This window comes from Lacerta agilis, chromosome 10 (assembly GCF_009819535.1).
Source record: "Lacerta agilis isolate rLacAgi1 chromosome 10, rLacAgi1.pri, whole genome shotgun sequence".
In the NCBI taxonomy this organism is placed as follows: domain Eukaryota; kingdom Metazoa; phylum Chordata; class Lepidosauria; order Squamata; family Lacertidae; genus Lacerta; species Lacerta agilis.
The window spans coordinates 24,185,890-24,213,157 of NC_046321.1; the positions used below are offsets into that span (position 1 = coordinate 24,185,890).

A 27,268-nucleotide genomic window follows, 5' to 3' on the forward strand; every position below is an offset into this window, starting at 1 on the left:
TTAGCCAAAAAGGTGGCCCTGAGTTTCAGGGCGTGTAGTATGTAGATGGCCACTCCATGTGATATCAGTGGGTTGGCATCTGCTAGTAAGTATTTCATATGGTCATTGTCCCGGGCGATGATCGGTGGGATTAAAAGGAAAAGCCTGGGTCTTAAAAGGAAAAGCCTGGGTCTTTAGTCAAATCACAATAAAATACTTGGAAGAGACTTTGTCTAGGTTTCAAGGCCACAAGCACAATTGGTTGCTGACCAAAGGAGGCCCTCAGCAAAGTGGATCTTCTCCCCTACTAGTGACTGCCTGGCAATTTCATCCAGCGGCAGCAATGCTCTGAATAAAACTGAATGGCTGCTTTTCCAGATAGTACCAGAAGCCTGCCAATGACATTCCCCACAATGCAACAGAGCAATTCTACATTGAGTGTACTGGGGTACTACTGGAAATTCAAAACAGCAGCATGTAGCTACCCTTTGTTCTGGGGCAAGGGAAAGACAGGCACCAGTACTAGTGGGCGCTAATGGAGAACAGGGGGCCTTAGCAGCTGCCCATGGATGCTGAGTCCTGATGCTGGTCTGACCACAAGAAAGAGATGCTAGGCATACTACATTTGTTACATTTGTAAAGGACAAGAAAACCCACTTGGATGAGGAGGTAATGATTATCCTGCCAATAATAGCCTTCTCTCTAGATGGAAATAAACACGAAATGAACCCCAGACTGCAGTGGAAGCCATGAGTGATTTGCCTTGGAATCCAAGTGTCAGGTGTTGCAAAACAAGAGCAGATTTAGCCAGGATTCAGAAAGCCAAGTGTGGTTAGGCAAGAGGAAGATGCTAGCCTAAATGAGCTAGGCTGCTTTTTGCCCAACCAAAACACGAGCTTGATCAGCAGCCTGACAGTGTGTTCCTGCAGATTTAGGCAGAAGGAATGACATCACCTTCAGGAACCAGCCAAAAGTATTAGCAATCACAATGCCCATCCTGTGCCAAAAGTACTTGATGTCTTGTGCATGACGCCCAAAGCATGAGGTAAAATATATTGTCTGGTTAGATGCAGAGACTGGCATACCAATTAATCAACAATTAACTTGAGTCCATTTGATTCCATTCAAACATATTTTAAGATCATGGCCTACACCAGCAATATGGTTTTAGGCTCACACATGTTTTGAATCACTGGGTATTTATAATATCTAAAGTTAGATAATAATATCTAAAGCAAACCTCTGCTTTGAAGGTCATACTATGTAATATTGAGGCAGAACTCCAAAATCACAAAGGGCCTGGCAAGTGTGCTGCACTTAAATGCTAGACACATCTATTAAGATTACCGCAAAACTAGTGGCATCTAGCTTGTGGGAGGTACAAGTGACTTTGTCCTAAAAGTACTCAGCAAACAAATTGCAGTGGACTTCCTTAATAGGCTAAGCTGAAAAAAGGTCTTGATCCACTCAGAAAAAGATTCACTGGATGCAGAGATGGAATTCTCTTGCTCCTTTCCCAGGGGGGCGGCGTGGCACTCCCCCCTCAGGGATGACACATGGGGCAGCCCGCACCAACCACACACCCCTTCCTCTGCCAGTGACTAGATGGCTCTGTGTGGATGCAATGGTGGCGGCAAAGTACTGATAAAGAGGACAGCTCCGTCTTAGTCAATTCTGAAGTCTCTCATATTCATTTGGCTTTAGGCCTTTGCATGTAAAGCAGGGTGGCTGCATATCTCCACTGTCCTGCCTCCCAAGTCATTTGGTGAGCGCTACAACATGCATTTCACCAGATGTGATAGAGCATCACTAATAGTTACTGCTGCCCTGACACTGGGAGAAGTGTTGGCTTTCAGTCTAGCACAGAGTTCCAGAACCTTTTTCAGTCTGCGGCCCACATTTAGGCCAGAGGAAAAAGTGGGTCGAGCAATGGGTGCAACTCATGCTTTTGTACAGGAAGGCCACATTCCCGCCATGCAAAACATCAAAGGTTTCTTTACACATACACACACTTCTCTGCATCCTCCATACAGACAAGCAAGCAGCATGATCACAGTTCAAGAACATACTTGAGCCAAGCAAAAAGCACTCAAGGAGTGCATGGAGCAGGGCTGGTGAACTGGGTGTCCTGGGGAGAATCTTGTAGGTCAGACAGAGAGGCCTGGAGAGTCACATATGGGTCTGAGGTTTCCTGCATCTGGTTTACCACCTAATGCACGGTTAGCCAATCTGGTGTTCTGCAGACATTAGGAACTACAAGTCTGGCCACCCCTGACTATTGGCCATTTATGTTCATGTTATTCCTTGGCATAGATAATATAATTGCCTTGTCACAAGACATGCCATTTCTCTTTCCTGCATTGGGGCCTGATAAGGAACAGCTAGGAGGAAGCATAGGTATTAATAGCAAGGCTTCAGAGTTGTTCGAACAGAGGAGGCATGGAAGGGGTAGAACAGAGAGGGGCTAACAAGAGTTCTAGCTAAACTAAAAGAAGAAGGGACTGGGAAGGAATTTGAAGGTTTGGCCCTTAATAAAAATACCCAATTGGAGCTCCAATGAGGGACTGCTGAAGGGTATTCAGTGGGAGAATAGTGTGTGATGTTAACACCCTGTTCCTAATGAAAAAACTATAAACTGAACAATCCAGTGGTTGTGGCGATTTGCGCACCGAAAGAGAGGGACCAAAGACATGGAAACGGGGACTTTTGGTGTGCTGTTGTCCATGGAAACACAACAGAGCTACATGTGGTAGAGTCACTGCTAGCAGGTTGGGCTTTGGTTTAGGAAGCCCAAGTTCAAATCTGAACTTGGCTACACATCTTACCAGGTAGCCTTGTGCTGGTCATATTCTTTCGGCATATGGGGTTTGTAAAATTACAATGCTACTCCTTTCTGAGAATTGTTCAAACACAAATAATTATGCAGGCAAATGAACCACATCTGAATGAGAGACACTGAAATGGTATAATCCACAGCTGTGAGTGAAGACAATACAATTTCTAATCTGAAGGCAGATTATTCAATGAAGCAAATGTGTGCTTCTGTTGGTTGTATGCTTCATTCTATATGCATGTGTGTTTTTGGCATGGTGAATCTGTAGAAACATGGAATTCACACAGCCCCGAGCATCACCTAGCAAGCTCCATCAATATGGAGCACAAACCCACCTTTCTATAGTGTTTTCCACCTTTCAGTCAGAGTTTGGGCATACATATTTATTTTCCATTCAGTCATTATAATATTCAGCAGACGGGGAAAGGCTTCATTGAATGATTGGCTCTTTGTACTGTGTCCAAGAGTTTTAAAAGCCAGTTCGGTTTTCCTAGAACATATGCCATTTCCCATTAATTCTAACCCTTGCTTTCTTTTTTCTTTTGCCTTTTTGAAAAAAGAAATTCTTTTCCGCAGTTTGTACACTGGAGAGGGGGAAAGAATCTTAACAGCTAAACTGGATTAATGAAGTAGATTTCTCCCAATCCTTTTCACCCAGTAGTATAGCCAGGGTTTGAAAAAGAGCACCTGTCCGTAAAGTAGGCAGGGGTACAACATGGCTTTTTTAAAAAAATGCAAAACAGGCTGTAATGTATGGACTAGTTGCCCGCATTGTTTTCCCAAATTAGTGACATGAATTTATTTATATTTTCAAAAGCTCTCCCTAAACATAGGCTGCAAAACTGTGGATACTTGCTTGGAAGTAAGATTATTATTAATAATAATTATTGGATTTGTTAATCACTTGTTACTCAAAGGTCTCCAAGCAACTTCCATTTAAAAACAAAAAGATTGTGAATAGTGTTAATGGAGCTTAGCCCACTTTTATGGTTGTTTGACATGGACTTGGACCAGACAGTCTTTCAAATAGGATATTTCTTCCAAAAGGGGATTGTCCTCTGACAGCTCTACAGAGAACCATCCCCTGCACAGTAGGGTACATGGCCACCATGGTAATAAGACCAATTTTTCAAAACAGACCAACAGATCGGATCTGGTGACTTCTGTTTCAGTGTATCTGAAGAAGTGTGCATGCACAAGAAAGCTCATACCAAGAACAAACTCAGTTGGTCTCTAAGGTGCTACTGGAAAGAATTTTCTATTTTGTTTCGACTATGGCAGACCAACACGGCTACCCACCTGTAACTGTTTACTATTATGTTATTATTTGCTACTCCCTTTGCCTGAGTTATCATCTGCGTAAATATCCCTAGCAACTTCTCTAAGATTTTCCAGACGCTTCTTAGAATAAACGCCAATACCTTCAAAGGTATCCTCTCTGTTAATGATGTACAGTATACTATTAACTCAGGGGACCCTCAGCCACAAAGGGCCCTGTTCTATCAATCTGTCAGTGCTTCCAATATGTTTGTTTTCGCACTAGGATCTACAATTTTTGACGGCACTGCATTCTTTAAAATGGGCAAACCATGGAGCGCCTGCAGTTTGCCATTCCATTTAACTCGCCTCCATGGCCAACCTTCTTTTGCCGAAGCCTTTTTTCATTACAAGAATTAAAACTTGGTTATGAGCGTATGAAGAACAAATGAATGCTGCTCACTCATCTTTGACTGCCAAAAAATTTACAAGGGAAACACAACATTGAAGGGGGACGCAAAGATGCTAGCCTTCCACATCCTTTAGCAGCTCATTACCCTCCATGGACTTTAGCGTTGGCCCCTTTGAGAAAAGAGAACAAAAATGTCTGGCCACTGGATTCCTTCTCCAGCTCTGAACAACCCACTTCAGGAACTTCCTGCGATCCCAGGAGTAAAGGAGAGGAAGTTCCCCTTCAGTTCATTAAATGGCCCTGGGTCTAGCTAGCTCTTGCTTTTTCTCTAGGAGTTTGGGGAGAGCCAGGCAATCTGTTTTCCATTTGCTGTACTTTCACTGGAGCCTGTAATTGCTCTTTGAACCTACAGGAGCAGGAAACCCATTAAAACGCTGACAGGACAGGGACTTCATTTGGAGCCAGCACATTCCACAATGCCTTTCATCTTGCAAGGCAAATAACTGGGTGCGTTCTCAGGGACTGGGGTGGCATCAGATTTCATGCTGATTTGAAAAATATATTTTGTCACTGGAGTTATTAATGCAAGCTACTGTTATTCTAAGGAGCTGTCATCTAGGGCAGGGATACTCAATTACCTTGTCTGGCAGAGGAGCCCGACTTCCTGGTCTATCATCTCAGGGCCATCTCCTCATTTTTAAACTTGCTGCTCCCAGCAGCTGTCAACTCACCTGTCTTGACCATACTGTTTTATAACATTCCTGTGCATGCACCACTTTTTATTTTTTCAGTAGCTGCCACATATAAATTAAGGTGGCTGATGGGTTGCCAAAGAGCCAGGTTTTCACGGGTTTGACCAGAATTTCTAGTGTCAGCTCTGAGCTGTATGCAGTCATCAGGTGGTAGCCAGAGAACAAGCCAAGAGCAGGAATAAGCAAGAGCTGGGATATACTATTATTACCCAAAGTCCCAACCATACTGGAAGCCTTTATAGCAGGGGTGGAGAACTTCTGGCCAGGGGCAGAATGCAGCTCTTCAGACCTCTCTATCTGACCTTGGGTTGGGACCTTCCCTTGTCCATCCCTTAATTGAGTGCTTTTACCTGGCTGGAATGTGTCCTTGAGCTGTAATAATACACCTTGCTTGTCTGGATGCAGGATGGAAAGATACAAGGGTAATAGTGTAAAACCTCTGGCTTTTTCATGGCTGGAATGTAGTCTACTGTACCAAAGTATGATTCACACCCATTGCCCTGTCCACTTTGGCCTCTGGCTCCACCCCTGGAAGGTTGCTCATGAACGAATGCAGCCCTCAGGCTGAAAAAAGTTTTCTCTTCGCTGCTTCAAGCCCTGTCTGGTTGAGGAAAGCCAGTGGCCAGCCTGGGTGAGCAGAACCACTGCAGTTCTTGGAGATGATTTTCTGCCCAGGCAGATTCTTCTAACTGTAGCTCTGGTGATTCATCAAAGGGTACAGCAATGCAGAGAGGAAGCAGTGGGTTCCTAGTTCTAGGCCCAGCAGTTCCTGATGCCCAGTCAGTACATGACAGCTCCTTGTAGTTGCTAAGGATGTGCATGAGTTGTGAAATAAATATATTTTCAGCCCAATATATTTTACTGGCCCAACTTGCACGGCTCTTCAAGAAGTGCCACCCATGATTCTTTGCAATTTCGTATATGTATATCTCAGATTACAGATAACTGTGTGTTGTCCAATGACTGTGCCCCCACACCCTCTGTGGATGCAACACTGCTTAGCTCACACATGGCTTCACTGGTGCTCCTAAAAATATTGTGCCCTATGCAGCAATCAGAAGGGGGCAGCTCAGAGTGGCACCAAGCTTATTTAGAGATGAACTGAAATTAAAAAAAAGATTTTGGCTCAGAACTTAAGAAGTTTATGTCTAAACTGTGTGCATGTCTTCCCAAAACTTGACTAGCTTACTGTCACTTTGTAGGAAGAGCAGTGCAAAGGAGCAGCATGGCTTGAGATGACTATGATAAAAAGAAACCACCCATTGCTAGGATTGTCAGTCCTTTGGAAAAACCGCTTTCTACTAATTCATTTCATGCTGCAATGGATGTGGCTCAGTTTGGAGTCTAAGTAACCCATTTACTAGTGTAAATCATGCCAAGGAGTTTGTGAACTTTACTGTGCTCAAACCTCTGCTTGTATTTTCGTTCTTTTAAATAAAATAAAACAAAGGCTAATTATATAACAAATGGAAGTTCTATCCCAGAAGCTCTCTTGTCTTATCTGCCACATGCCAGCCTTGCGTCTTGTAAGCTGACCCTGGAGTAAATGACAGTGCTTGGCACTGAACCAAGTACAACCTCTGCAGAGCTGGCAAGGAAGCCCAGGAGAGGACGAGATGAGCATTCCTACAAAGAGTTTAATGAGCAGGGTCAGTACAGAAAGGTAGCTTTACATATTACGTACTACTGAGGCTGGTGAGTCATCGCCACTCACAGTATATTCCACATTGTCCCTGTGCAGAAGGACTTAATGATTGATTGCTTCCAGAGATTGCTTTTACGCTGTGCATGTGACTTGCACACCAAGTCAACAGTGATGATGGCATCATTTCCGTTTTAAGCTGGAGCAACAGAACTCCAGCAATAGGTAGCAGGGAAATGCCCTTCGCAACTGAGAGGGCAATGGCATTGTACCCTGAAGTCTCAGTAGAGGTGGGGAATGCGACATATTGCTTCATATATCGCTTCACCCTCTAACTGCACACTACAAAGAACATGCAGATGAAAATGGTAGTCAAGTTCTCCCATGACCTTCCAGTTCCACTTGACCTATGTCTTACATCATTATGAGGTGTGTTTCCTGCCTTCGCCAGCCACTGTTGGAGCATGGAGCCAGGGAATCATGCATTGTAATGCTCTCAGGAGACAAGGTAAGGCAAGCTAGATATGATATAGGGCCTAGCAGGAGGGGATCAACACAGGATTGCCATTTTTGGCTTCAGTACCATGGACTTCTGCTCATAGTATTACTTAGAGACAACTCACATCAGCCAGGCTACTACAGGACAAGGGCAGGGTAGTGACAAGGTTGGGGCATTGCAGGAGTGCTGGTGGAGGCCATCTGTCTCTCTCACTGATGGGCCAACACCACCTCAGCCTCACCACTACCATGTCCTGTCCCATCCCTGTACTATTTCAGTTAAGGAGCAGCAAAGCTGTGGCTGGAAGTCTGGCACCATGCTACCACTCATTCCTGAAGTTACCCCACAAGTGCAGAAGCAATAGGAACTGCAAATGTCATTTTGCCTAGTCTGCTGTCCACACTAAGCCTTCCAGCAAACAGGTATTGATCAGAGCTATTCCTCTATGAAAACTGCATGATATTAATAAAGGTAAAGGTAAAGGGATCCCTGACCATCAGGTCCAGTCGTGTCCGACTCTGGGGTTGCGTGCTCATCTCGCTCTATAGGCCAAGGGAGCCGGCGTTTGTCCGCAGACAGCTTCCGGGCCATGTGGCTAGCATGACTAAGCCGCTTCTGGCAAACCAGAGCAGCGCACGGAAACGCTGTTTACCTTCCCGCTGGAGCGGTCCCTATTTATCTACTTGCACTTTGACGTGCTTTCGAACTGCTAGGTGGGCAGGAGCTGGGACCGAGCAACGGGAGCTCACCCTGTGGCAGGGATTCGAACTATTGACCTTCTGATCAGCAAGCCCTAGACTCTGTGGTTTAACCCACAGCGCCACCTGGGTCATGATATTAATAACTGTGAATATATTACATGACCTTTGAGGTCCATTGGTGCCTCTGCCTGGGTTGCATGTGAAGCAGGTGACCCTACTGCCCTGCTATGTAACTACACTGCTAGCCCTGCATCCCATCAGACTGGCTTCCTGTGTTTGTTGCAAGGAATCTCCAGAGAAAAAGGCACCTGGAACACTGTGTGCAATATAGCTCTGGACCAGGAGCATGAGAAAATCCTGGATAAAGATACATAGATAAGATGGAGCATGACAACTGGCTGTGGCTCTGAGCTATTTAGTATACATCTTAATTCAACGCTACCCTTGGAAAAATAACTAACGAAAGGCACAGCTCTACATGAAAGGTGCAACAAGCAAGCAACCTTTCTGCCTTCTTCTGTTTCCTGGTAGTTTCATGGCATGCAATCTGCTCTGATGTTACCTAATATGATGTTGAAATTGCAGCTAACCTCCCCTTCACACTGCTCCACCCTCCAACATCACGCCAGAAGTATTTCATCCCCACCCTCAAGCCAAACAAGCACTTGAAGGCGGAGGGATTGCTGGACAGTGATTCAGGCCTCGCTTAATGGCAATCCATTTGTGGCCTCTTTATGGGGTTGCTGTTTTTGGGAGAAGCATCAGACCTGACACCAGCCCTCATTTCCTGATGGCCACAGTTGTATCTCATGAAGCAGTGATAAGATGACATTGGTATGAGAAAATAGTCTGGACTAGGAAAGATAGGGTGCTGGGATATGGACGCAGTGTTCTGCCCAGGGATCCCATATCTGCTTCTTTACTAGCCATGAGAAAAAGATTCCACTCAGGGCTGCCAGTTTCTCTTATTTTGTGAGGTTGTCCCTACTGATTCCAGTGCATTAAAGCTGCATTGAAGAAATGAAAAAAAAGGATATCCTTTATTTCAAAACAACCAGCCATCCAGAGCAGTGTAGATTAGAGACCCATGCTCGAAAGTGGCGTATTTTTCCATCTATAAGATACCTCCATGTATAAGATGCCCCCTATTTTGGGGGATTCTGATTTAAGAAAATGGGGGGAACCGTGTATAAGACGCCCCCAAAATTTTTGACATTTTAAAGGGAAAAAACCTAGTCTTATACACAGAAAAATACGGTAATTATCAAGCTTTGGTCTTGCTTTCCTAATTGTCATTAAGCAACTCAGAAGAGCTCTTTATGCAAAAATACAGATTCAGGTAGAGGAACCTGGGTATAATGCACACAAGGCTTTGCCCTGGCTGTGAAGAGTGTGCATGACTGAATGTATTCTCCACCACGTTTCTTTTAAAATATTTTTTTCTGGAATTGCTGACCAGAAAAAACACTAAGCAGACAAATGCTACCTGTATGTGTGGAGTAGGGATGAGTGAGAAGTTTGGTTAAGCACTTCCCAAAGCAATACAGGAACCAAAACACAGCTGTCCTTCAAAATGCACACTTCTCTGAATGTCACAATACAGTTATCCAACAAAAAAAAGGTTAATTCATGTTAAGCTTGTGGATCCTTTTCACATGCACTACTGGAAAACCAGTTGTCCCCCCACCTTATATTTGTGCAGCTGGTTACTCCCGCCTAACTGTAGAACCTTTATGATAGGCTAGCAGATTGATGGGCAGCATAGAAGGATGGACTTTTCTCCATTTGGCTCCTATAGAATGCTGCCCGTACTGTAGCTACATCAGTGTAAGCTATAGAATTGAGATGCATCTGGAGGTGGAGGGAAGGGGAAGGTGTTCAGCTTTTAAGAGACGAAGAATGATAGAAGTGAAAGAAGTTCCTTTGCTTCAACATAACAAAACTCCTGCAGCATTGTTTAGCTGTGGATTAGTTTGTGCAGGGAAGATAATAAACGAGAACTTCCTCTGTAGGCTTTTGCCATAGTTGCAGGGTTTCCACCCTTGAGACCAATGAACAAAATTATTTTATCAGCATGACTTGCACAGTCCCAGCGGAACTGAACCAAAAGGCCTTCCAAAATCCCCTCCATCTTATCTAGCCACATCTCTGACAATTTATGCAGCTGGCCTAGCCAGGGATGGAAACCCCCCCCCCCCATTAACAGGAAGAGTTTTTCTTGATTATTCAGACTTTGAAACCATGTAAAGAATGGACTATGTACTGAGCAATGCTAATTGCTTTCTTCAGCATGGAATTATAATGGTTCCCATGAGCCTTCTCCATTGGCAAAATGTTTGGCATAAAAGTGGGGATAGGGTTGAAGTTTCATATCTTTTGTTTTTTGCAGTATGTAATGCACTCCCTTTTTAGAATGTGTATTTCTTCACAAGGCTGATATATACGGTTATACTACATATGTTGTTGTTTAGTCGTTTAGTCGTGTCCGACTCTTCATGACCCCATGGACCAGAGCACGCCAGGCACTCCTGTCTTCCACTGCTTCCCGCAGTTTGGTCAGACTCATGTTGTTAGCTTCTCCTTCATAGATCACTGCCTTGTCGTGGCGAAGGGGCTTGAATAACTCAGAGAAGCTATGAGCTATGGGCCACCCAAGATGGACAGGTCATAGTGGAGAGTTTTGACTAAACGTGATCCACCTGGAGAAGGAACTGGCAAGCCACTCCAGTATCCCTGCCAAGAAAACTCCATGGACAAAGACAACAGATACTACATATAAACTCAAATAAATTTTATATGATAACCCTTTAATTGCAACTTAAATGTATGCATCAGTTCTGATTTTTTTTAATCAATATGTTTGACTCATAATGATAAAAATAGAGAACTTTTATGTATAATCTTCAGGCTTACAATAATGTTGTATGCTGTATGCTGTTAGCTGTGCTGCCAAAGCTTCTGGCTGCTGTTTGGGGCTTGTTTGGTGGATTTTTATATGTTGCAGGTGTTTTTATTATAACGTATTTTTACCTAAACTTATGCTCTTAAATATGTTATAATCTGCTTGGATACCCTTTTTGGTGTAACAGTTAATCATAATAATTTTGGAAAGTAGGAAGATGTCTTATACCGAGTTATACTAGCTCAGTATTGGCCACACTCTCAGAGCAACTCTCCAGTGTTTCAGACAGGTGCCTTTTCCAGACATATCTATATAGATGCTGGGAATTGAACTTGCTCAGAGCATATGCTCCACCGGCACGAAAAGACAGATATATTTCCACCCTGTGTCAGTTTCACACATGTTTGTTTTTTTAAGTCCCTTCTGTCCTGTTCCGGTGCCAATTTGTGCTTTTTGAAATAAAAAGAAATAAAAATTCCTATTTAAAGACATGTTTTATCACAAAATAAATATTTAAATATTATTTTATCTCAATTTATAAATGTATTTTGTGGGAAAATTTACATTTTATGCATTTCGTATTATTATTTATTATGTTTATCAGTTGCTTTATGCAATGAGATGTCTCGAAATGACTTGGCAAAATAAAATGCAACACATAAAATCGATTGAAAACCAGAAAGATAAAATAAAACCATAATTATCATCAAGCAATGTATTAAGAAGAAACAAGTCCTACGCACCCCACTAAAAGATGAGCACAACTGAAGGATGGTGCCAGGTACATCTCCCTGGGAAGAGTATTCTGCAGACAATTCCCCCCCCCCCCAAATTGGGAACGTTATCACAAAATCCAGATAAACATATGTTCTGACCTGAGGATTGATCCAGGGGTACGAATTAAGTGGGTTCCCTTAAAAGTGCAGAACATAATTTTCCTCCATCACTGTCTGCCAATGAGCTACAGTTGTTCCCCTAAATCGAAACTATACCCTCAAACTATGTCCTTGCTTTGACGAGGCATTTTTAAAGAATAATTAAATCCCCCTCTCTGGTGTAGTTTTCGGTTCAAACAGGGCATTGCTGCTGGGGGTTTTGCATGTGAAAACATGTACTCCCTTATTTGGCAGTGAGCAACAGCAAGTCCTGCCCCTCAGGTTCCTGCTATTTCTTCAGTTTTTATACATCTAGCTGTGTTGGTTACTATAATACAGAGCAGGGTTGCCTCTCTCATCATCTCTCACCCTCACCCACATAGATGTTCCTTGAGGCTTGAGTTCACTGGTGGGTGTGAGAGATAAATGTTGGAGGAAGAAAGAGAGTCAGAGGGGGCCAGTTACACATGACTAAAATTAGCAGGGAGAAGAAGAATGTTGAAGTCTCTGAGGAACATTTGATAAAGGATTCTTTTTATTTACTGGTATTTTTAAAAAGGAACTCAACGCCCACTTGTGCACTTCTTTCCAAGGAACTTTCCTCCACCCAGTGTATCTTGAGCTATACACATGGATCTAGCCAGAAGGAATTTCCTTCGTCATATGCATGTTGTCATTTTCTTCTTTTGCAACTGCAGACAATGTGGCCAGGAATTCCCGATATAGCTGTAGGGTTCCAACTGGAAACAGGAAAGCAAGAACAGAGTTCACAGCCCCTCTTGATAACATGAACATTGCACCTATGCTAAGGGATGCTTGCCCCATATGGTAACAATTTTGTATTCTCTCCTAAATAAGGATGTGGGAAGGCTTACTGGATTCTGAAAGTGAAATTAGATACGACTTCTTCTCCTTTCCAGTGCAGGCCTTGAGCACCGGAGATAACGTTTTCTTAAATAAACTTATGGATTCTGAAAGACCAGTAAATTTGAGGCAATAAATCTTCATGTGACTAGAACATATGGCCTTAGAATAGGAAAAGGTAGAGCAAATAATAGGCAGGAAGCTGAACTGTTTCAAAATATGTCGAAGAGAATCCTCTGAGAACTAACCCTAGTAAGGCATTTTTCTCCGCCAAGATGACCCGTTGCTTCCTAGAAGTGCCCAGTGGAAATAAAATACACTTACTGCACCTGCTTCCCCCACCCCACCCCCACCTTTCCGAGCACAGTACGCCTTTGTAGAAGGCCATTTGTTATAGAAAGTATTTTCTTGTCTAATCCCACTGGATTTAGGACTCAGGTTGCTTAAAGTTCTTTGGATTGCATTTGGAGCAGACAACACTCCAAAGTGAAACAGGCCGCATTTAAGCAGTCTGAATACGAGAATAATATGGCAAATCCCTCCCTTTCTCCCTTGAACACCTCTTCTTTGATTGCGAGGCTTGGCTGACCTATGCAGCAGGCAGTGGCAGAATGCCAACAAGGTTGTAAAGTGGACTGCACTGGGTAATCTTCCAGGGTGGTGGTTACCTACCAGTGATGGGTGACGCCCAAGGATGTCACTTTAACTTTATTTTCATTTCTCATTATCCTAGTCATAATTTTAGTTCTTGACATTTCCATATTAGTTGGCGGGTTTTTAAAATAGAAATCATAATGATAATTCATAAGCATTTTAATGAAATTTTGTATTAACATACACACTTCTGAAAATCAATTTCCCTTATATAATGCATTTACTAGTACAGTGGTACCTTGGTTTAAGAACAGCTTAGTTTATGAACAACTTGGATTAAGAACGCTGCAAGTCAGGAAGCAGGTGTTTTGGTTTGTGAACTTTGCCTTGGAAGCAGTACATGTTCCGCTTCCTGTTGAGTGTGTTCCATTTGTAAATGGAGTCCCCTGCTGCTATGGGAAAGCACGCCTTGGTTTAAGAACGCTTTGGTTTAAGAACGGACTTCCAGAACGGATTAAGTTTGTAAACCAAGGTACCACTGTAAACATTATTTGACTAAAGATCTGCATTGCTAAATTCAGAGAAGTGTACGTTTGAAAGAATGGCTATGTTTTGGTTCATGTATTATTTTGGAATGTAGGCATATTAGGTAAAATTGGCCTTTAGAAGTGAAATGAATAAAATTTCCCCCACATCCCTAGGGGGCTCAGAGGCAAAAATGGATGGACCAAGAAATGGAAATTGCACTTTTATACAGTAGGCCAATTACAACACACACTCATACCTCTCTCTAGACCCCATCCAGGCAAGCAAGAGGCATTATCAGAGTTCAAGGACACATTCCAATGAGGCAAAAACATCAAGGGAAGGTTCAAAATATGGCTGGTGAGAGGCATAACTTGGGGAGAGAATGGGATATGTTCTGCACAACTCTAATTGCTTTGTTCAGCATGGAATAATCATGGTCCCCATGAGCCTTCCTCACTGGCACAAATGTTGGCATAAAAATGGGGTTGAAATTTCATATCTTTTGCTTTTTGCAGTGTGGGATGCACTCCTTTTTATAATTTGTATTCAAAAATACAAACAGGCTGTAGCTCGGAAGGGGTGTGGTATGGAGAGAGTCCCAAGGGTCAGATAGAGAATTTGGAGGGCCACATTTGACCCCTGGGTCTGAGGTTCCCCATCCCTGATTTATAGCACTGTCCTAGTTGCATTTTTAAATTTGTACCATAGTTATACAGTACTACCATCTGCCAAGAAGACATTACGATTACAGACATTTTTGATAAGGAATGGAAAAGTCCTGAAACTCTGCCATAGCTCCCTTTGGTGCCTTTGAGCTGGTAAACTAAAAATTCTATCAAGGAGCCCAGAACAACCAACCACCATAAGTTGAGAAATATCTATGATCTGAGAACCTACCAATATTCAGTTCTGAAATTGAGAAAGGATTTCAGCATGTAAGTGTGGAACATACAGCAGGTCCTCCAACTTTTGGCATTAATATGGAATATTTGAAGCTCAAAGTAATGGGTTTTCAGTTTTCTCTTGAAGAATTTACTACTCTTGATGTAAGAACAGCAGGGGGTTGGGATGAGTGAGACAATCTGTGCTTCGGGCCATATATCTGCCACCCTCTTGTCAACTTTCTAAGACTATGCTTGAAAAATGTATGAGGGAAAATTCCACAACACTGAGGAAACAGAAGCCCATTTGCCTTGATATCTTTGCATCAAGAGCACTAGAATTTAACTACCTTCTTCAGAGCTTAGATTGACTGTGGATCTGCATTTGAAGGGATAGCCTTTTTGTATTGGAAGAGGGTCATGATGAGGTCTGCTTTTTTTTTTTTTTTACTTTGAGCTATCAGGAAATAAGATAGTACAGCTTAAAGCAAATTCGCTCATACATGTACAGTGGTGCCTCACAAGACGAAATTAATTTGTTCCGCGAGTCGTTTCGTATTGCGAAAAATTCGTCTTGCGAAGCACGACCATAGGAATACATAGGAATGCATAGGAATTTAATTCCCATAGGAATGCATTGAAATTTTCGTCTTGCAAAGCACGACCATAGAAAAATTCATCTTGCGAGTCACCTAAAAATCGCAAAACCCTTTCGTCTAGCGAGTTTTTCGTTGTGCGAGGCATTCGTCTTGCGAGGTACCACTGTACACAGAAGGTTGAACGTGAGCTATGATCTTATATGGAGAACCGCCAGCAGATTACTGAAGGCTCAGTTTCCTGTGGTGACTGGATGCAAACTGTTGAAAGAGGAACTTTCCCCCAGTGAATGCATTGTTGTGCACATTACCTGTCTGGAGAACTGCACTGCAAAATTTAGAGAAATGTGAATGTCAAGGGATGACCGTGTTTCAATTTGTGTTTCGTTTCAAAAAGCGTGAATTCAGTACATTTGCCTTTAAATGTGTTTCTCTCCCATCCCTAACCCTTATTGGGCTGTTTTGGGTCCCCCCCTACACCCTTAGGGTTCTTTTTTCCTCTTGAAATATATGTTTGTACTTCTGCAAACTTTGGGGTTTTCCTGAGCCTGCTACTAAGGATTCTCTTAGCAAGGATTCTCTCTTCTCCTACATAAGGATTCATTCCTTGTATGTTGTTGTATGCTCCTTGGAAGAATGTCAGAATGCGAAAGATAGATACCAACGCGCTTCTTCAAATATCATTCATGCCCTGTTCTTCTTAGCGTATCCGACAGCATCTCTTTCAAGATATGCCAATAAGACCACTTCAGCTGCAATTACAGCTACATCTGCTCCTGGACTCCACCAGCATGCAGCCACAATGCCACTGAGCTGCTTTAAAATACCCTTAAAAATGCGAAGCATTCCAGACATTTTAATTGCAGTGCATTGCATAAGCCAGGAGCTGGTTCACACAAAGGAACAATTGGAGAGGGGGGGCTGAGGTAATTTTGATTTTTAACCACTCTATCCCTTATTCAATGCCAGACACAAAAGCACGGAGAATTCTACCGCCTGTTTCCTTTCTGAAGTACCTCATTTTTCTGAAATCTGTTTGTTTCATTTTAAAAAAATAACAATCTACTAATGCCTTTCAGAACTGAATGGTAAACACTTGAAGTTGAAACTGGCTCTCCCGGAATGAAAAGGAGGATCAAAGAAAAAGAAGGGGAATGAGTGGTTGGACTAGCTCTCATCACCAGTCCCAATGACTTGTGTGCTAGGCTGAAAAATAGGGTCTCCAGTACTAAGAACCTAGACTAGACCAGCATCCTCTTTCCCACAGTGGCAAACTGTATGCTTCTGTGAAGCCCATGAAGACTCTAGTAAATAGCCCAAGGTTGGCCATGTACTTTACAAAGGAATGCCCTCTCACTGAAGAGGACAGTTCTCTCTTTGATAGCATCCTATGAAAGCTATTCTGCTCCTGGTTGAAATGAAACTGCAATTGACCTGGTATATAAATGAATTTCCCACACCTCCCCACCTCAGAAGGAGGATGGGGAATCCCCAACACAGAAGCATATTACGATGCCAACCAAATACACCATATAATCCCATATATACTAGAAGATGAGTACAATGGATACACCTAGAGAGGGACAGAGTTGAAAATATCTGCACCACAGCATACCCACTCCTCCCAAACAAACTAAGGACAATTCCCACAACGCTTAACAGGTACACACAAACCAAGTTCAAAACATGGAAAACAGAAACAGGCAAACTATCCCCAACCCCATCCCCACTAATTCCCCTGGCCTACCACCAATTATTCCACCATGCAGCACAAAACCTCCAAATAAAAACCTGGCAAAGCAAAGGCCTATATCGCCTAATAGACTTTTATAAAAATAACAAACCTTTGTCAACACAAGAAATACAGGACAAACTAGAAGACACCCAAATGCCCTGGTTAGCAAAACACCAACTACATGCACTCTTAAACAATCCAGCAGTAAAATCAGCAGCAACTAGGCCCCTGACAACCTTCGAAAACCTCATCCTAATGACAAAGGGACACAGCAAAGGGATGGTATTCGCAATATACAAAATACTACTCAAAAATCCCAAGAACTCCCTAGACGCAATCAAAAATCAATGGGAGGATGACATAGGATATGAAATCAACCCCACCCAATGGACCAGAATGTGGTCTAACCCCCCCCTTCAAATCCATATCAATTAAAAAGAAAAGAACTCACCCTGAAACTAACCTATAGATGGTACCGAACGCCAAGAAAATTAGCGCTAATACACCCAGGAACCTCACCAAAATGCTGGAGAGGGTGCACCTCCACAGGCACATACCTCCACATGTGGTGGGAGTGCCCCAGAATCCAACTATTCTGGACAACAACCATACAAGAAATATGTAAGATAACCAAGGACCTGCTAGAAATCACCCCAGAATTGGTCTTACTAAACATCTTCCAAGACAACAATGCCCATTTACACCACAAAGAACTCATAACCCACCTACTCTCAGCAGCCAGAAACATCATAACCAGACACTGGAGAGACCTATCAGGAGTAAGCATGGACCAATGGTACCAAGTAGTATGGGAAACAGCCCTACTAGAAAAACTAACCAGTAAGCTGAAACTGTCACGGAGACAAATAGAAGAAGACGCCTTCACCCCAGTATGGCTCCCCTTAATCACACACACAGCCCAACAAGACAATGACAAAAATCTACCGACAGCATACAAATCAATATGGCTAACCTGATCAAAAACACTCACCCACCCTACTCACACAGGAAACCAAAGACCACCACAGCCAACCACAAATGAACAATCACACCCTACGCCAACCCCGACCTCTCTCCCCACCAAAGGAACTCAAGTGAACAACAGAGAACCTGCACAAACAACGCTGACACCAAACCCTACATATATTAAGTATGCGTGCTGGGAGCAGAACCACGCCACCGGGTGCTTCCGGGTTTGCCACCCCAGGTAGCCGGGCGGCTTCCTCCGCGCCTGCTCATGTCCTCCATAACTTTTGATGTAGGATCCTTCTGGGATGAGAGTAACTCTAGAAAAAAATAGGAATTCTATCTACATAATTTATCTGTAATGTGAAGCACGGGGAAATGGTGCAGACCCACCTGCCTCTGACAAGCAAACAGGAAGATGGATTGACTCCTCTCTAACCTCCTAGAAGAAGTGGAGAAGTTGTTGAAATGTTATAGGCATGTTGAGGAGTGAGAAAGAGCCATAGATGCAGCTTTCAAAGAAACCACAAGGAAGCAATTTTCTCCCTAAGTATAATGTATGAAGAACGCCGACACAAGGAAGGAATTTATGCAGGCTTTATTCTCAGCCTTTCTAAGTGCAAATAAATTGTAGCTCGCAAACACAAATGGCTTTTTAACATCTCAGAAAAGGTGTCTTGTAAGAGTACAGAGAATTAGGTCCTTGTGTTAGAGAATCAACGAATGGTATGGTTCCTGCTTTTTAATGTAGCCTGAAACGGTTACAGTGGGATTTCTGACGCCAGGGCACAGTGTGAGGCAAGGGGAGTTCTATAGTTGCGCTGAGGGGAAAGGGCTTCATTTCGGCTAGAAGGTGTTTGCTTCCTGCCGCTGAAAACATGGGGCTTAGTTACTAGCTGGCATATAGTAGAGAAGGACAGCCTCAAGCCTTGGGTGGGTTAAAAGCAAGTTTTTGCTGTATGCTCATTTTGGCACTGCACTGCTTAATAACGCCCAGTCATCTAGTTATTTGTTTCAAATAATCAAAGTTGCTCCCAAATCCCCAAAAATAAATATCCTGGAAGAAAAGCTCACAGTGACACCATAGAAGAATGTTCAGAAACTTGGTTCAAATAAAGCTTCTGCCAGGATGCTGACTGGGACAAGTTGGTTGGAACACTATCTTCTGGTCTATTTTAAAGAACATGCTTAAAGCACTAGAAGGCTTAGGATGCAGGTAGCTGAAGGAAGGCATGCTCCTGTACCAACATGCCTGTGCACTGATAGGCTCTCCTCCAGGTCCCCCACCATCTGAAGGGAGGTGGGTGGTGACCAGAGAAAGAGCCTTCTCAGAGGTGGCACTTCGTATTTTTATCTGTTTTTAAAAATTCTATCCCACCCAATTCTTGGAAGGAACCGAAGGCAGCTAACAAATCAGATAATAATAGCACAGTATAAAAACAAATAGCCACCCCTGAATTAAGCCCAATCAAAAAATCAAAAGAGAAACCATAAAAAGCTAAAATCAATTTCACAAAATTCAGAATGACAAAGCAGTCTCCCAAATGCTAAATTTAAGCCAGCAAAAGATAATTCAGTCAAAGGCCCTTGCGAAAAGCTATGTCTTAGAATCATAGAGTTGGAAGAGACCACAAGGGCCATCCAGTCCAACCCCCTGCCAAGCACCCAGGACTTTCCCAGAGAGGCCCAACTGATGCTAACATTATTATCTTTTCAAGACCCCAGGAAAAGACTTTTTTCTCCCCAAATTTTAAAATGCATTAAAATGTATTAATGATGATGCCATTTGTGTTTTATTTGCATTTTACCTTGTTTTTGTAAGGCACCTTGGAAGGTTGTTCTGAAGGACAGTATGTCATTAATTAAATAAAACAAGCACAATTCCCCCCTCCCTTCATCAGAAATCAAATAGAATGTACTGTCAGAATAATTCCCCCTCCCCACAAAAAAAATTCCCTGAGTCTCTCTTGGGAATTCTGGAACTATGGGGCAACTACTGGGAGGGCCCTGCCTCTTATACCTGCCAATCAATAGTCACTGTAGGTGGTGAGAGAGCAGTCTAAAACCAATCCTAGGACTCAAGCAGATTCACATGAGTGAAAGATAACCTAGTCTTAGGCCACTCAGAGCTCTAAAGGTTAAGGCGAACACTTTATTTTAAGCACAGAGATGAACAGACAGTTGGAATAAGAGCCATATAGATCCTACCAGCTTCTGGTGGTCACATTTTACAACAATTGCAGTTTCTGAATAGTTTGTTTTTAAAGAAAGCTACATGCTTGTGTCTTTACAAATACAGTCCCATGTTAAGAATATTGCAATAGTCTAACCTAGTAATTCAGGGAGGGAAGAGCTAATCTTTTTGCTAGTGCATTTAAAACAGGACATTTAAAGGACATTTAAAACAGTTGGATAATAAAAAGTTCAGACAAATGGGAACACTATTTATAGACTGCTACATTGACGTAAGGCTTCATTGTGGACGCACAGTGAATTGAGATAAGTAGAAACTTATAATAGTAAAGGCTTGTTAAAAAGGGATACCATTACTTACACACACACACACACACACACACACACACACTGGACTTATAGCTGATATCTACTAATAGAACCATGTTGATAAAGCCAAGTAAGACCATGATATTTATAGATAGGCAGGGGTATGTTTACAGGTGAGTAGATTATCTCTTCTTTGCAGCTGCTCCCCAACAATGGCTGTCTACCAGAGTTCTCCCTCCTTGCTCACTAAGCAGTAGCCCCCTATTGTAACAGCACATAGTCCTGCATACGCTACTTCCCCCACCAAACTATAGAAAGGATAAGCGATTGGTGAGAACCAGAGATCTGCAGCCAATGATTTGGTTGGTTATTGTATCAAGATATAAAACATAGCGCAGCTGTGTTGTGTTCTATGGGGCCAAGTCCATCCCCACCAACAGCTCTCCTGCTCCTGGTCAATGACTGAGAAGTTGTTTAAGGCAAACCTTGGTGGGTGGCAATATCTCCCTCACATCTCTGCCTTTTCCCTTCTTTCTTTCTGACTTGGACTAACTAGCCCAGAGCCTCATGCACCACTGTCAAGGGCACAAACAGCACTCACCAAACCGAGCTCTTTTTTTTTTGGTTTTTTTGTAGCTGCACTCATTTGTGAATACTGTATGACTTGACCCTTCTCCTCAGTGGTTAGAATATCCATGATTCCCCCCCCCCCCGACAGACGTTCTGCCACTGGGAGGAAATAACAACATTAACAATATTATTATTTATATGTTGCCCATCTGACTTTGTTGTCCCAGCAACTCAACTGCTCCCAACAAAATATTTAAAAATACAATAAAATATCAAACATTTAAAACTTCCCTAGACAAGGCTTACAGTACTTCAGATGTCTTCCAAGTCTGCATGTTTGTAAGCAGGCGCTGGTTAGAGCTAATTTTTAACTAGCTAGCTGTATGAAAATGAGAATCCTGCATTCTCATCGCACTCCAGTGTTACCAAGAAACAGAACCCAGGTAGATGAAGGAGTGGAGCTACGAATTCAACATCAAGCTTGATTCTCAATGGACAGTTGAGAATGGCAAGGAGATTTAGCCCCTACCAATGGTGTCTCCAAGAGCACCCCTTTACATTTTCCCCAAAAGTGAATACCGTAGTTGCTTCTCACTTCTATCTTATTCTGCCTGTGGAGGCACACTGACATTGGGGAAAACAGGAGAGAAGGGGATGTGTGATGCTGATGTTAGGAATATAGGATGGGGAAAGAAGTATGCACGGTCTATTCTATGTGAGTTGGACTGGAACAGGAAAGTTATGAATAAGATGGCTCAAGTGGTGGAGATATGTGTCAAATTGCCAGTACAATTACATTCACAGGGTTCTGTTGTTTCAGAAGCAGTTACCTTTAGGATTCTAGAGCTCGCTTGCTATTAACTGATAATCTCATTTAAAAATTGAGTAATAGTGTCCTTGAAGATACCAGAGCCTTTTAGCTCCTGTCTAGAGACAGTTCACCCTCTTCAGGCATCTTTTGGGAATGGCATCTCAGATATTCCTTGCTGGGAACAGAAGTCAGGAGTGAACAACCAAGATGGACTTGGGAATTTGACAGATGGAGAACAGAGGGATCTTAATTGGAATGTAGCAAAGGCAGACCTCAAGAAGCACTGGAAACCCGAGCCATGCAAATAAAAGATCAATTGAATCTTTAATGATCTCAAATGACGAGCAGCATATTTTCTTCTTCTCTCCAATAAACCCCCAAAGCCCCAGTCTCTTGGAACACAGTGCCCTCTAGCATAATTCTCAGACACATTCCAAACTGACTTGGGAAGGGAAATATGTTCTAAAGGAAACTTCTGCTCTGGTAGTGTTGGCAGTCTACTTCAGAAATAACTTATCACCTTTTGAGAGTTGCAAGGTGCACATACTTCTTACTCTATGTTTATCTGTGTATTACAACACAGCACAGATAGAGCTGTGAATGGAAAAGTCTACAATTCAAAAATTTCATCTCCACTATGAACCCACTAGGTGGCCATAGGCAGGCAAGTACTGTATATTCTGCCCTCATCTGCAATATAATAAAATAATGCTGGTCTCCCTTGCCAGGGTGAATGGGTTAAAGGATTAATAATTTCACATCCATCACCACTGTATACGGAAAGCACTATTATACCACTTTATCTGTCATGGAAAATCCTGGGAACTGTATTGTGTTGGGAATTTTAGCTCTGTGAGGATAGCACCCTTAACAAATTACAGTTCCCAGGTTTCTACATTGACTGTTAAAGTAGTTGAATAGAGCTTTAAATGTATGGTGTGGGTGTGACCTAATATAGTGTATGCGAAACACTCTGAATGCTATAAGTACTACATACGTAAATACTGAGTATTATTGAGGCAGCTGTCTTAAGTACACTTACTTGGAAGGGAGCCTCACTGAGCTTGGCAGGAGACTGAGTAAATATGCTTATGATCGTTCTAAAGGGCTTGGACAGGCACCTAGCTGAGATAAACAGTAGGCAAGTGTGGCCCCTTGGGAAAAATACCCCACATTCCCTGAGGTTTCATGGCCTCTGTACAATTTCATAGCAAAGCATATATATCCCCAACAACTTCACTGGAGGGTTTTCAATTAATTATATAGGGCTTGTTTCAGATTATAGCCTAAGCATGCCAGATAAGAGCTCATTATGCACTATGGGTTACCTTATCCCGGGGTGCAACCTCTTAGCCTCATCCGAGCAAGAACAAAGATAACTAGGGCTTCATTATTTGATGATACAGCACTATTTTAATTTTCTTACAAAGGATATATTTCATGTGACAAGGTACACTCTAATTACAGGGTTTCTCCATCCTCCCGAAGGTTGGAGAGGGGAAAATTGATCTGGGAGTTAAGCAATTGGTTCAAAGTCTACACACAAAGGTAACACAGAGAGAGAATTGCAATTTTGTTCTCTACTGAGCCTGCTGCCCCTGTTGCAAAACAATAAGTGTGGATATAATGCTAGCTTTTCTTGTTGTTACCATAGCTAATAGATTGGGGCACGCTGAAGAATTTATATGCTCCCTCACTGCACACCCCGGCACCTCTGGAGCAATATCAAGCACACCCCCCTTTTTATGCCGGTTTCAAAGGACTGGTCTCATTTTCATTAAGGTTTATTAGATTTCTTACGTTCACTGTAAATTCCAAATGCAGGTAAGAACAATGTAAAAATACAATATTAAAGCCTATAATATCACACATATACAATATTAAACTTATATCCTAATTGTGCCGTTTTGGGTGATGCTGCGATAATGCAGCTGTGAAAGTCCCCCCTCAAAAAAGAAAAAAAAGGAGAAAAAAGCCCCCTGTGCTGTAATCTGGCTTCAGTTGCGGTCTTGAGTATGTGGTGCCTATGGCAGTTTCTCCAGTTTGCGAATGTGCTTGTGGGCCATAAAAGGTTTGTGATCCCAGTTTTAGCAGCACAATGCAGGGCTAGCAATGCCTAAACCTTCTAAATCCCAATAATAGACTTCTGACATCACACATAGTGGTTTAATGTGATTAATCACCCTGCCCTGTCTTTCCAGGATAATAAGTTTGCCTTGTTACATCTTGCACCTGACAGTTTCCTTTGCTGTGATTCTGTCTCTTCCATATGATCCCACAGGGGAATGAAGCAAAAGAATACAAACAATTCCTCCCCATATATTGCAGAGAGTATTGCAATTGCTGAAATATGCACCAATATTAAAGAGTTGGAAGATGGTGCGGCTTTTCTAAACTCAGTTCTAGTTGACTTTATACAGTTGACTTTATAAACTCATAGTGACAGGGAGGCTTGGAGTGGAACTTTTTTGAGCATTACACAATTCAACATCAAATAATGGTTTTCCAGTGCCAAGACAACATGCCATCATTTCCCCACCAGCACATTTGTTTATTGAGGAAAGAAATGTGAGATTAATGTGTTGCTGCACTTTTCCCTTAAATAAAAAGATAAAAAGGCACTTAAAACGGAATTCCTCTCTGCTATCTCTAATTCAGAATTAGCTTGCACCCCGTGAACATATCCACACATATAGGATTTAGCTATTTTCTCAAGGAACCCCTTGAGCTGTAAGGTTGTCATAGGTATCGCAAAGCAGAATTATTTGCATCTTCACCATATTTCAGTCCCCAAGATGCTTTAGGAGAAAACATGAGAGTTAAGCTTATATGAAAAGAACCAAAGTTGGTACATATAGCATATATCATTTTTCTTGTGCCTTCCAGACTTCTGGGAAAAGGTTTATAATGAAATGAAAAAGGTGTTGAAAAACACTTTAAAAAAGAAACCAGAAGCCTTTTTACTGGGCATCCTAGGCCAAGAAATTCCAAAGTGTGATAGCACTTTATTTATGTATGCCACAACAGCAGCAAGAATTTTAATAGCTAAAAACTGGAAGACAGAAGAAATACCAACGATTGAAGAATGGCAGATGAAAATGATGGACTATATGGAACTCGCTGAGATGACCGGGAAACTTCGTGACCAGAGGGACGATGCGGTAGAAGAAGAGTGGAAGAAATTTAAATTGTATTTAAAAAATCATTGTATGATTGAAAATTAGACATAATTTGGAAGAAAAGTTAAACTGTAGATTTAGAGTTTGGATAAATGTTTAGGAATTGTGAGAGAATGAGTTAAGATATTAGATAAGATTAATTATTAGGTATGTTTATAGTAAAATAAGATTTTGCAAGATGTATCGAAATTACTAAAGATGATTGACAAGGAACGCAGGAAAGGGAGATGAGAGGAAGTCAATATAAAATGTAAAGGATAGAAGTTAGTGACAGTAATAAGGTTTTTTGTTTTTATTGTAGGTTTGTTTTTAGTATGGTTGTATTGTTTTGTATGTGTTGTTGATTGTTTTTGTTGATTGTTGTTTTTATAAAATTTAATAAATTTTTTTTTAAAAGTTGCTGCGCCCCACATGCGCCGGCACTGCCAATCGCGGGGGTGGGGCACCGCCCCGAGTGTCACCCCTTAGGGCGGTACCTGGGGTGGCCCGCCTCCTTGCTCCGCCCCTGTATGGGGACAGTCAGGTGCCAGGGCCCTGGGACCCTGGGTGCCCGTGCACCCACAAAATTCTCCATGAAGGGGCCAGGCATCCACGAATTTCGGTGCCAGGGCATGCATGCTGCACGGCCCTCACAGCCTCATGCACCCACAGACGCGGGACCAAGCTGGCAGTCCTCCTGGGAGCAGTCCTGTGCCCACTTGGCTCGGTCTTTGGGACGCACAGTTAGCCCTGCAGCCTCTTGGCAGTGCCCTCTCCTTCCAGCAGTTCTTGGCGACCTGTTGGTTGGGGATGAGGCGGCGGTGGCCGGAGGCTCCTTTGCAGCGACAGGTACTAGCAAGAAGCACGTCCCCATTAACCTATTCTCCTCCTCCCCGTTCCTTTTCCGCGCGCACCAGGCGGTTCCTCTTGCCAGAAATCCCGTTCGCAGCCCCCCAGCCAGCGCATACAGTGAACGCACACATTATTCCCTATATGGAGCTGAATGCCTTGCTGCGACCCCGCCTCCAGCGAGGTTGAGTGGTGGTGCTTTTTTTTTTTTTGGTAGCCGCTCCCCTTTTCCTGAGGGATGAGGTAATGCGGGGCTCCGATTGGTCCGGGGGGCGGCACCCCAAGAGCCCGAGAGGGACACGATCGAGGCTATAACTCCCCGCAGCAGCCGAGAGCGGAGAAGGCAGAGAGGCGCTCAGCGGGGTTCGAACTTGTGCAGGAGAGAATCGAATTTCTTTTGAGACGGGGTGGAAGGAAACGCAGCAACAGAAAGTCCCGCAAGATCCAGCGTGCAGTCTCTTCGCCGCCGCCAAGTAGAAGAGGGAGGCAGGGGGCTGCAGAAACCGCAACAGTTTTGCAGAGATCCTCCACCCTTTCCCCGGTCCGTGTGAGAGAGTAGCCTAACTGTTAGGGCAGGAGCATCAGCAACATGTCCGGGTGCGTGCTGAGCCTTCTCGTGCTGCTCTGCAGCTGGAGCCTGAGTGACTTGCTGGTGGAAGCTTGTACCTGCGTCCCAATTCACCCTCAGGATGCTTTCTGCAACTCTGACATTGGTAAGTGTACAGTTCCCTCTGCAGTCGTCCTGTTCCTCCCACCCCCGCTAACGGGCAGCGTTATTGGCTCCTGGGAGCTTCTTAACCTCCCTGGTGCCATAGATTTGAAGAACCGGTGGTTGCTTTCGGAAAACGCACGCAGGTGTGCCTGTGTGTTGATGCCAGTCGTTTTAACTTTTAAGCACCGAACCGGTGGAGTCTCAAAGCAAAGCCATTTGACTGAGACGTGCTGTCCGATCTCTCAGTGACACAGACCTGCTTTGCAAGAGAGCTAAGCAGTTTTGCAAAATTCTAAGCCAAACCTCCTGGTTGCGTTTCCTTTTCTTCGCCCTCTCTTGTATGCTCTCTTTCTTATACATTGTATGAGTGGAGTTCACGACTGCTTGCGGTGTTATGAAGTTTAGTGATATTCAGAAAGTTCTCTAATCCAGTGTGAGCTGATTATGTCTGGGCTCAGTTTCCGGAAGAATTAGGAAGGAAAGCAGCTTCAGAGCATACCAGAGGGAGCCTAGCACATTTGATGGATTTCACCAGTTCCAGAGAAGGAACAATGAATAATGCACTTCCGGATGTGCTGATGCTTTGATGTTCTACCCAACCTGACTTCAATTAAACTATGAAATGCAGTTAAAAATAAAGGGGAGAACTG

At 43.0% G+C, this 27,268-nt stretch overlaps 2 protein-coding genes across 3 annotated transcripts in view; one reads left to right on the top strand and one right to left on the bottom strand.

Moving 5' to 3' along the window:
• The window catches only part of SYN3 (synapsin III), a 178,126-nt gene that overhangs the window by 69,243 nt on the left and 81,615 nt on the right, over positions 1-27,268 (bottom strand). The window lies entirely within an intron of this gene.
• TIMP3 (TIMP metallopeptidase inhibitor 3) overlaps positions 26,192-27,268 on the top strand; it is a 43,037-nt gene continuing 41,960 nt past the window's right edge. Inside the window, exon 1 of the mRNA XM_033162094.1 lies at positions 26,192-26,619. Within this exon, the coding sequence (XP_033017985.1) occupies positions 26,496-26,619 (124 nt within the window). The 5' untranslated portion in view covers positions 26,192-26,495. The remainder of the gene's footprint in view (positions 26,620-27,268) is intronic.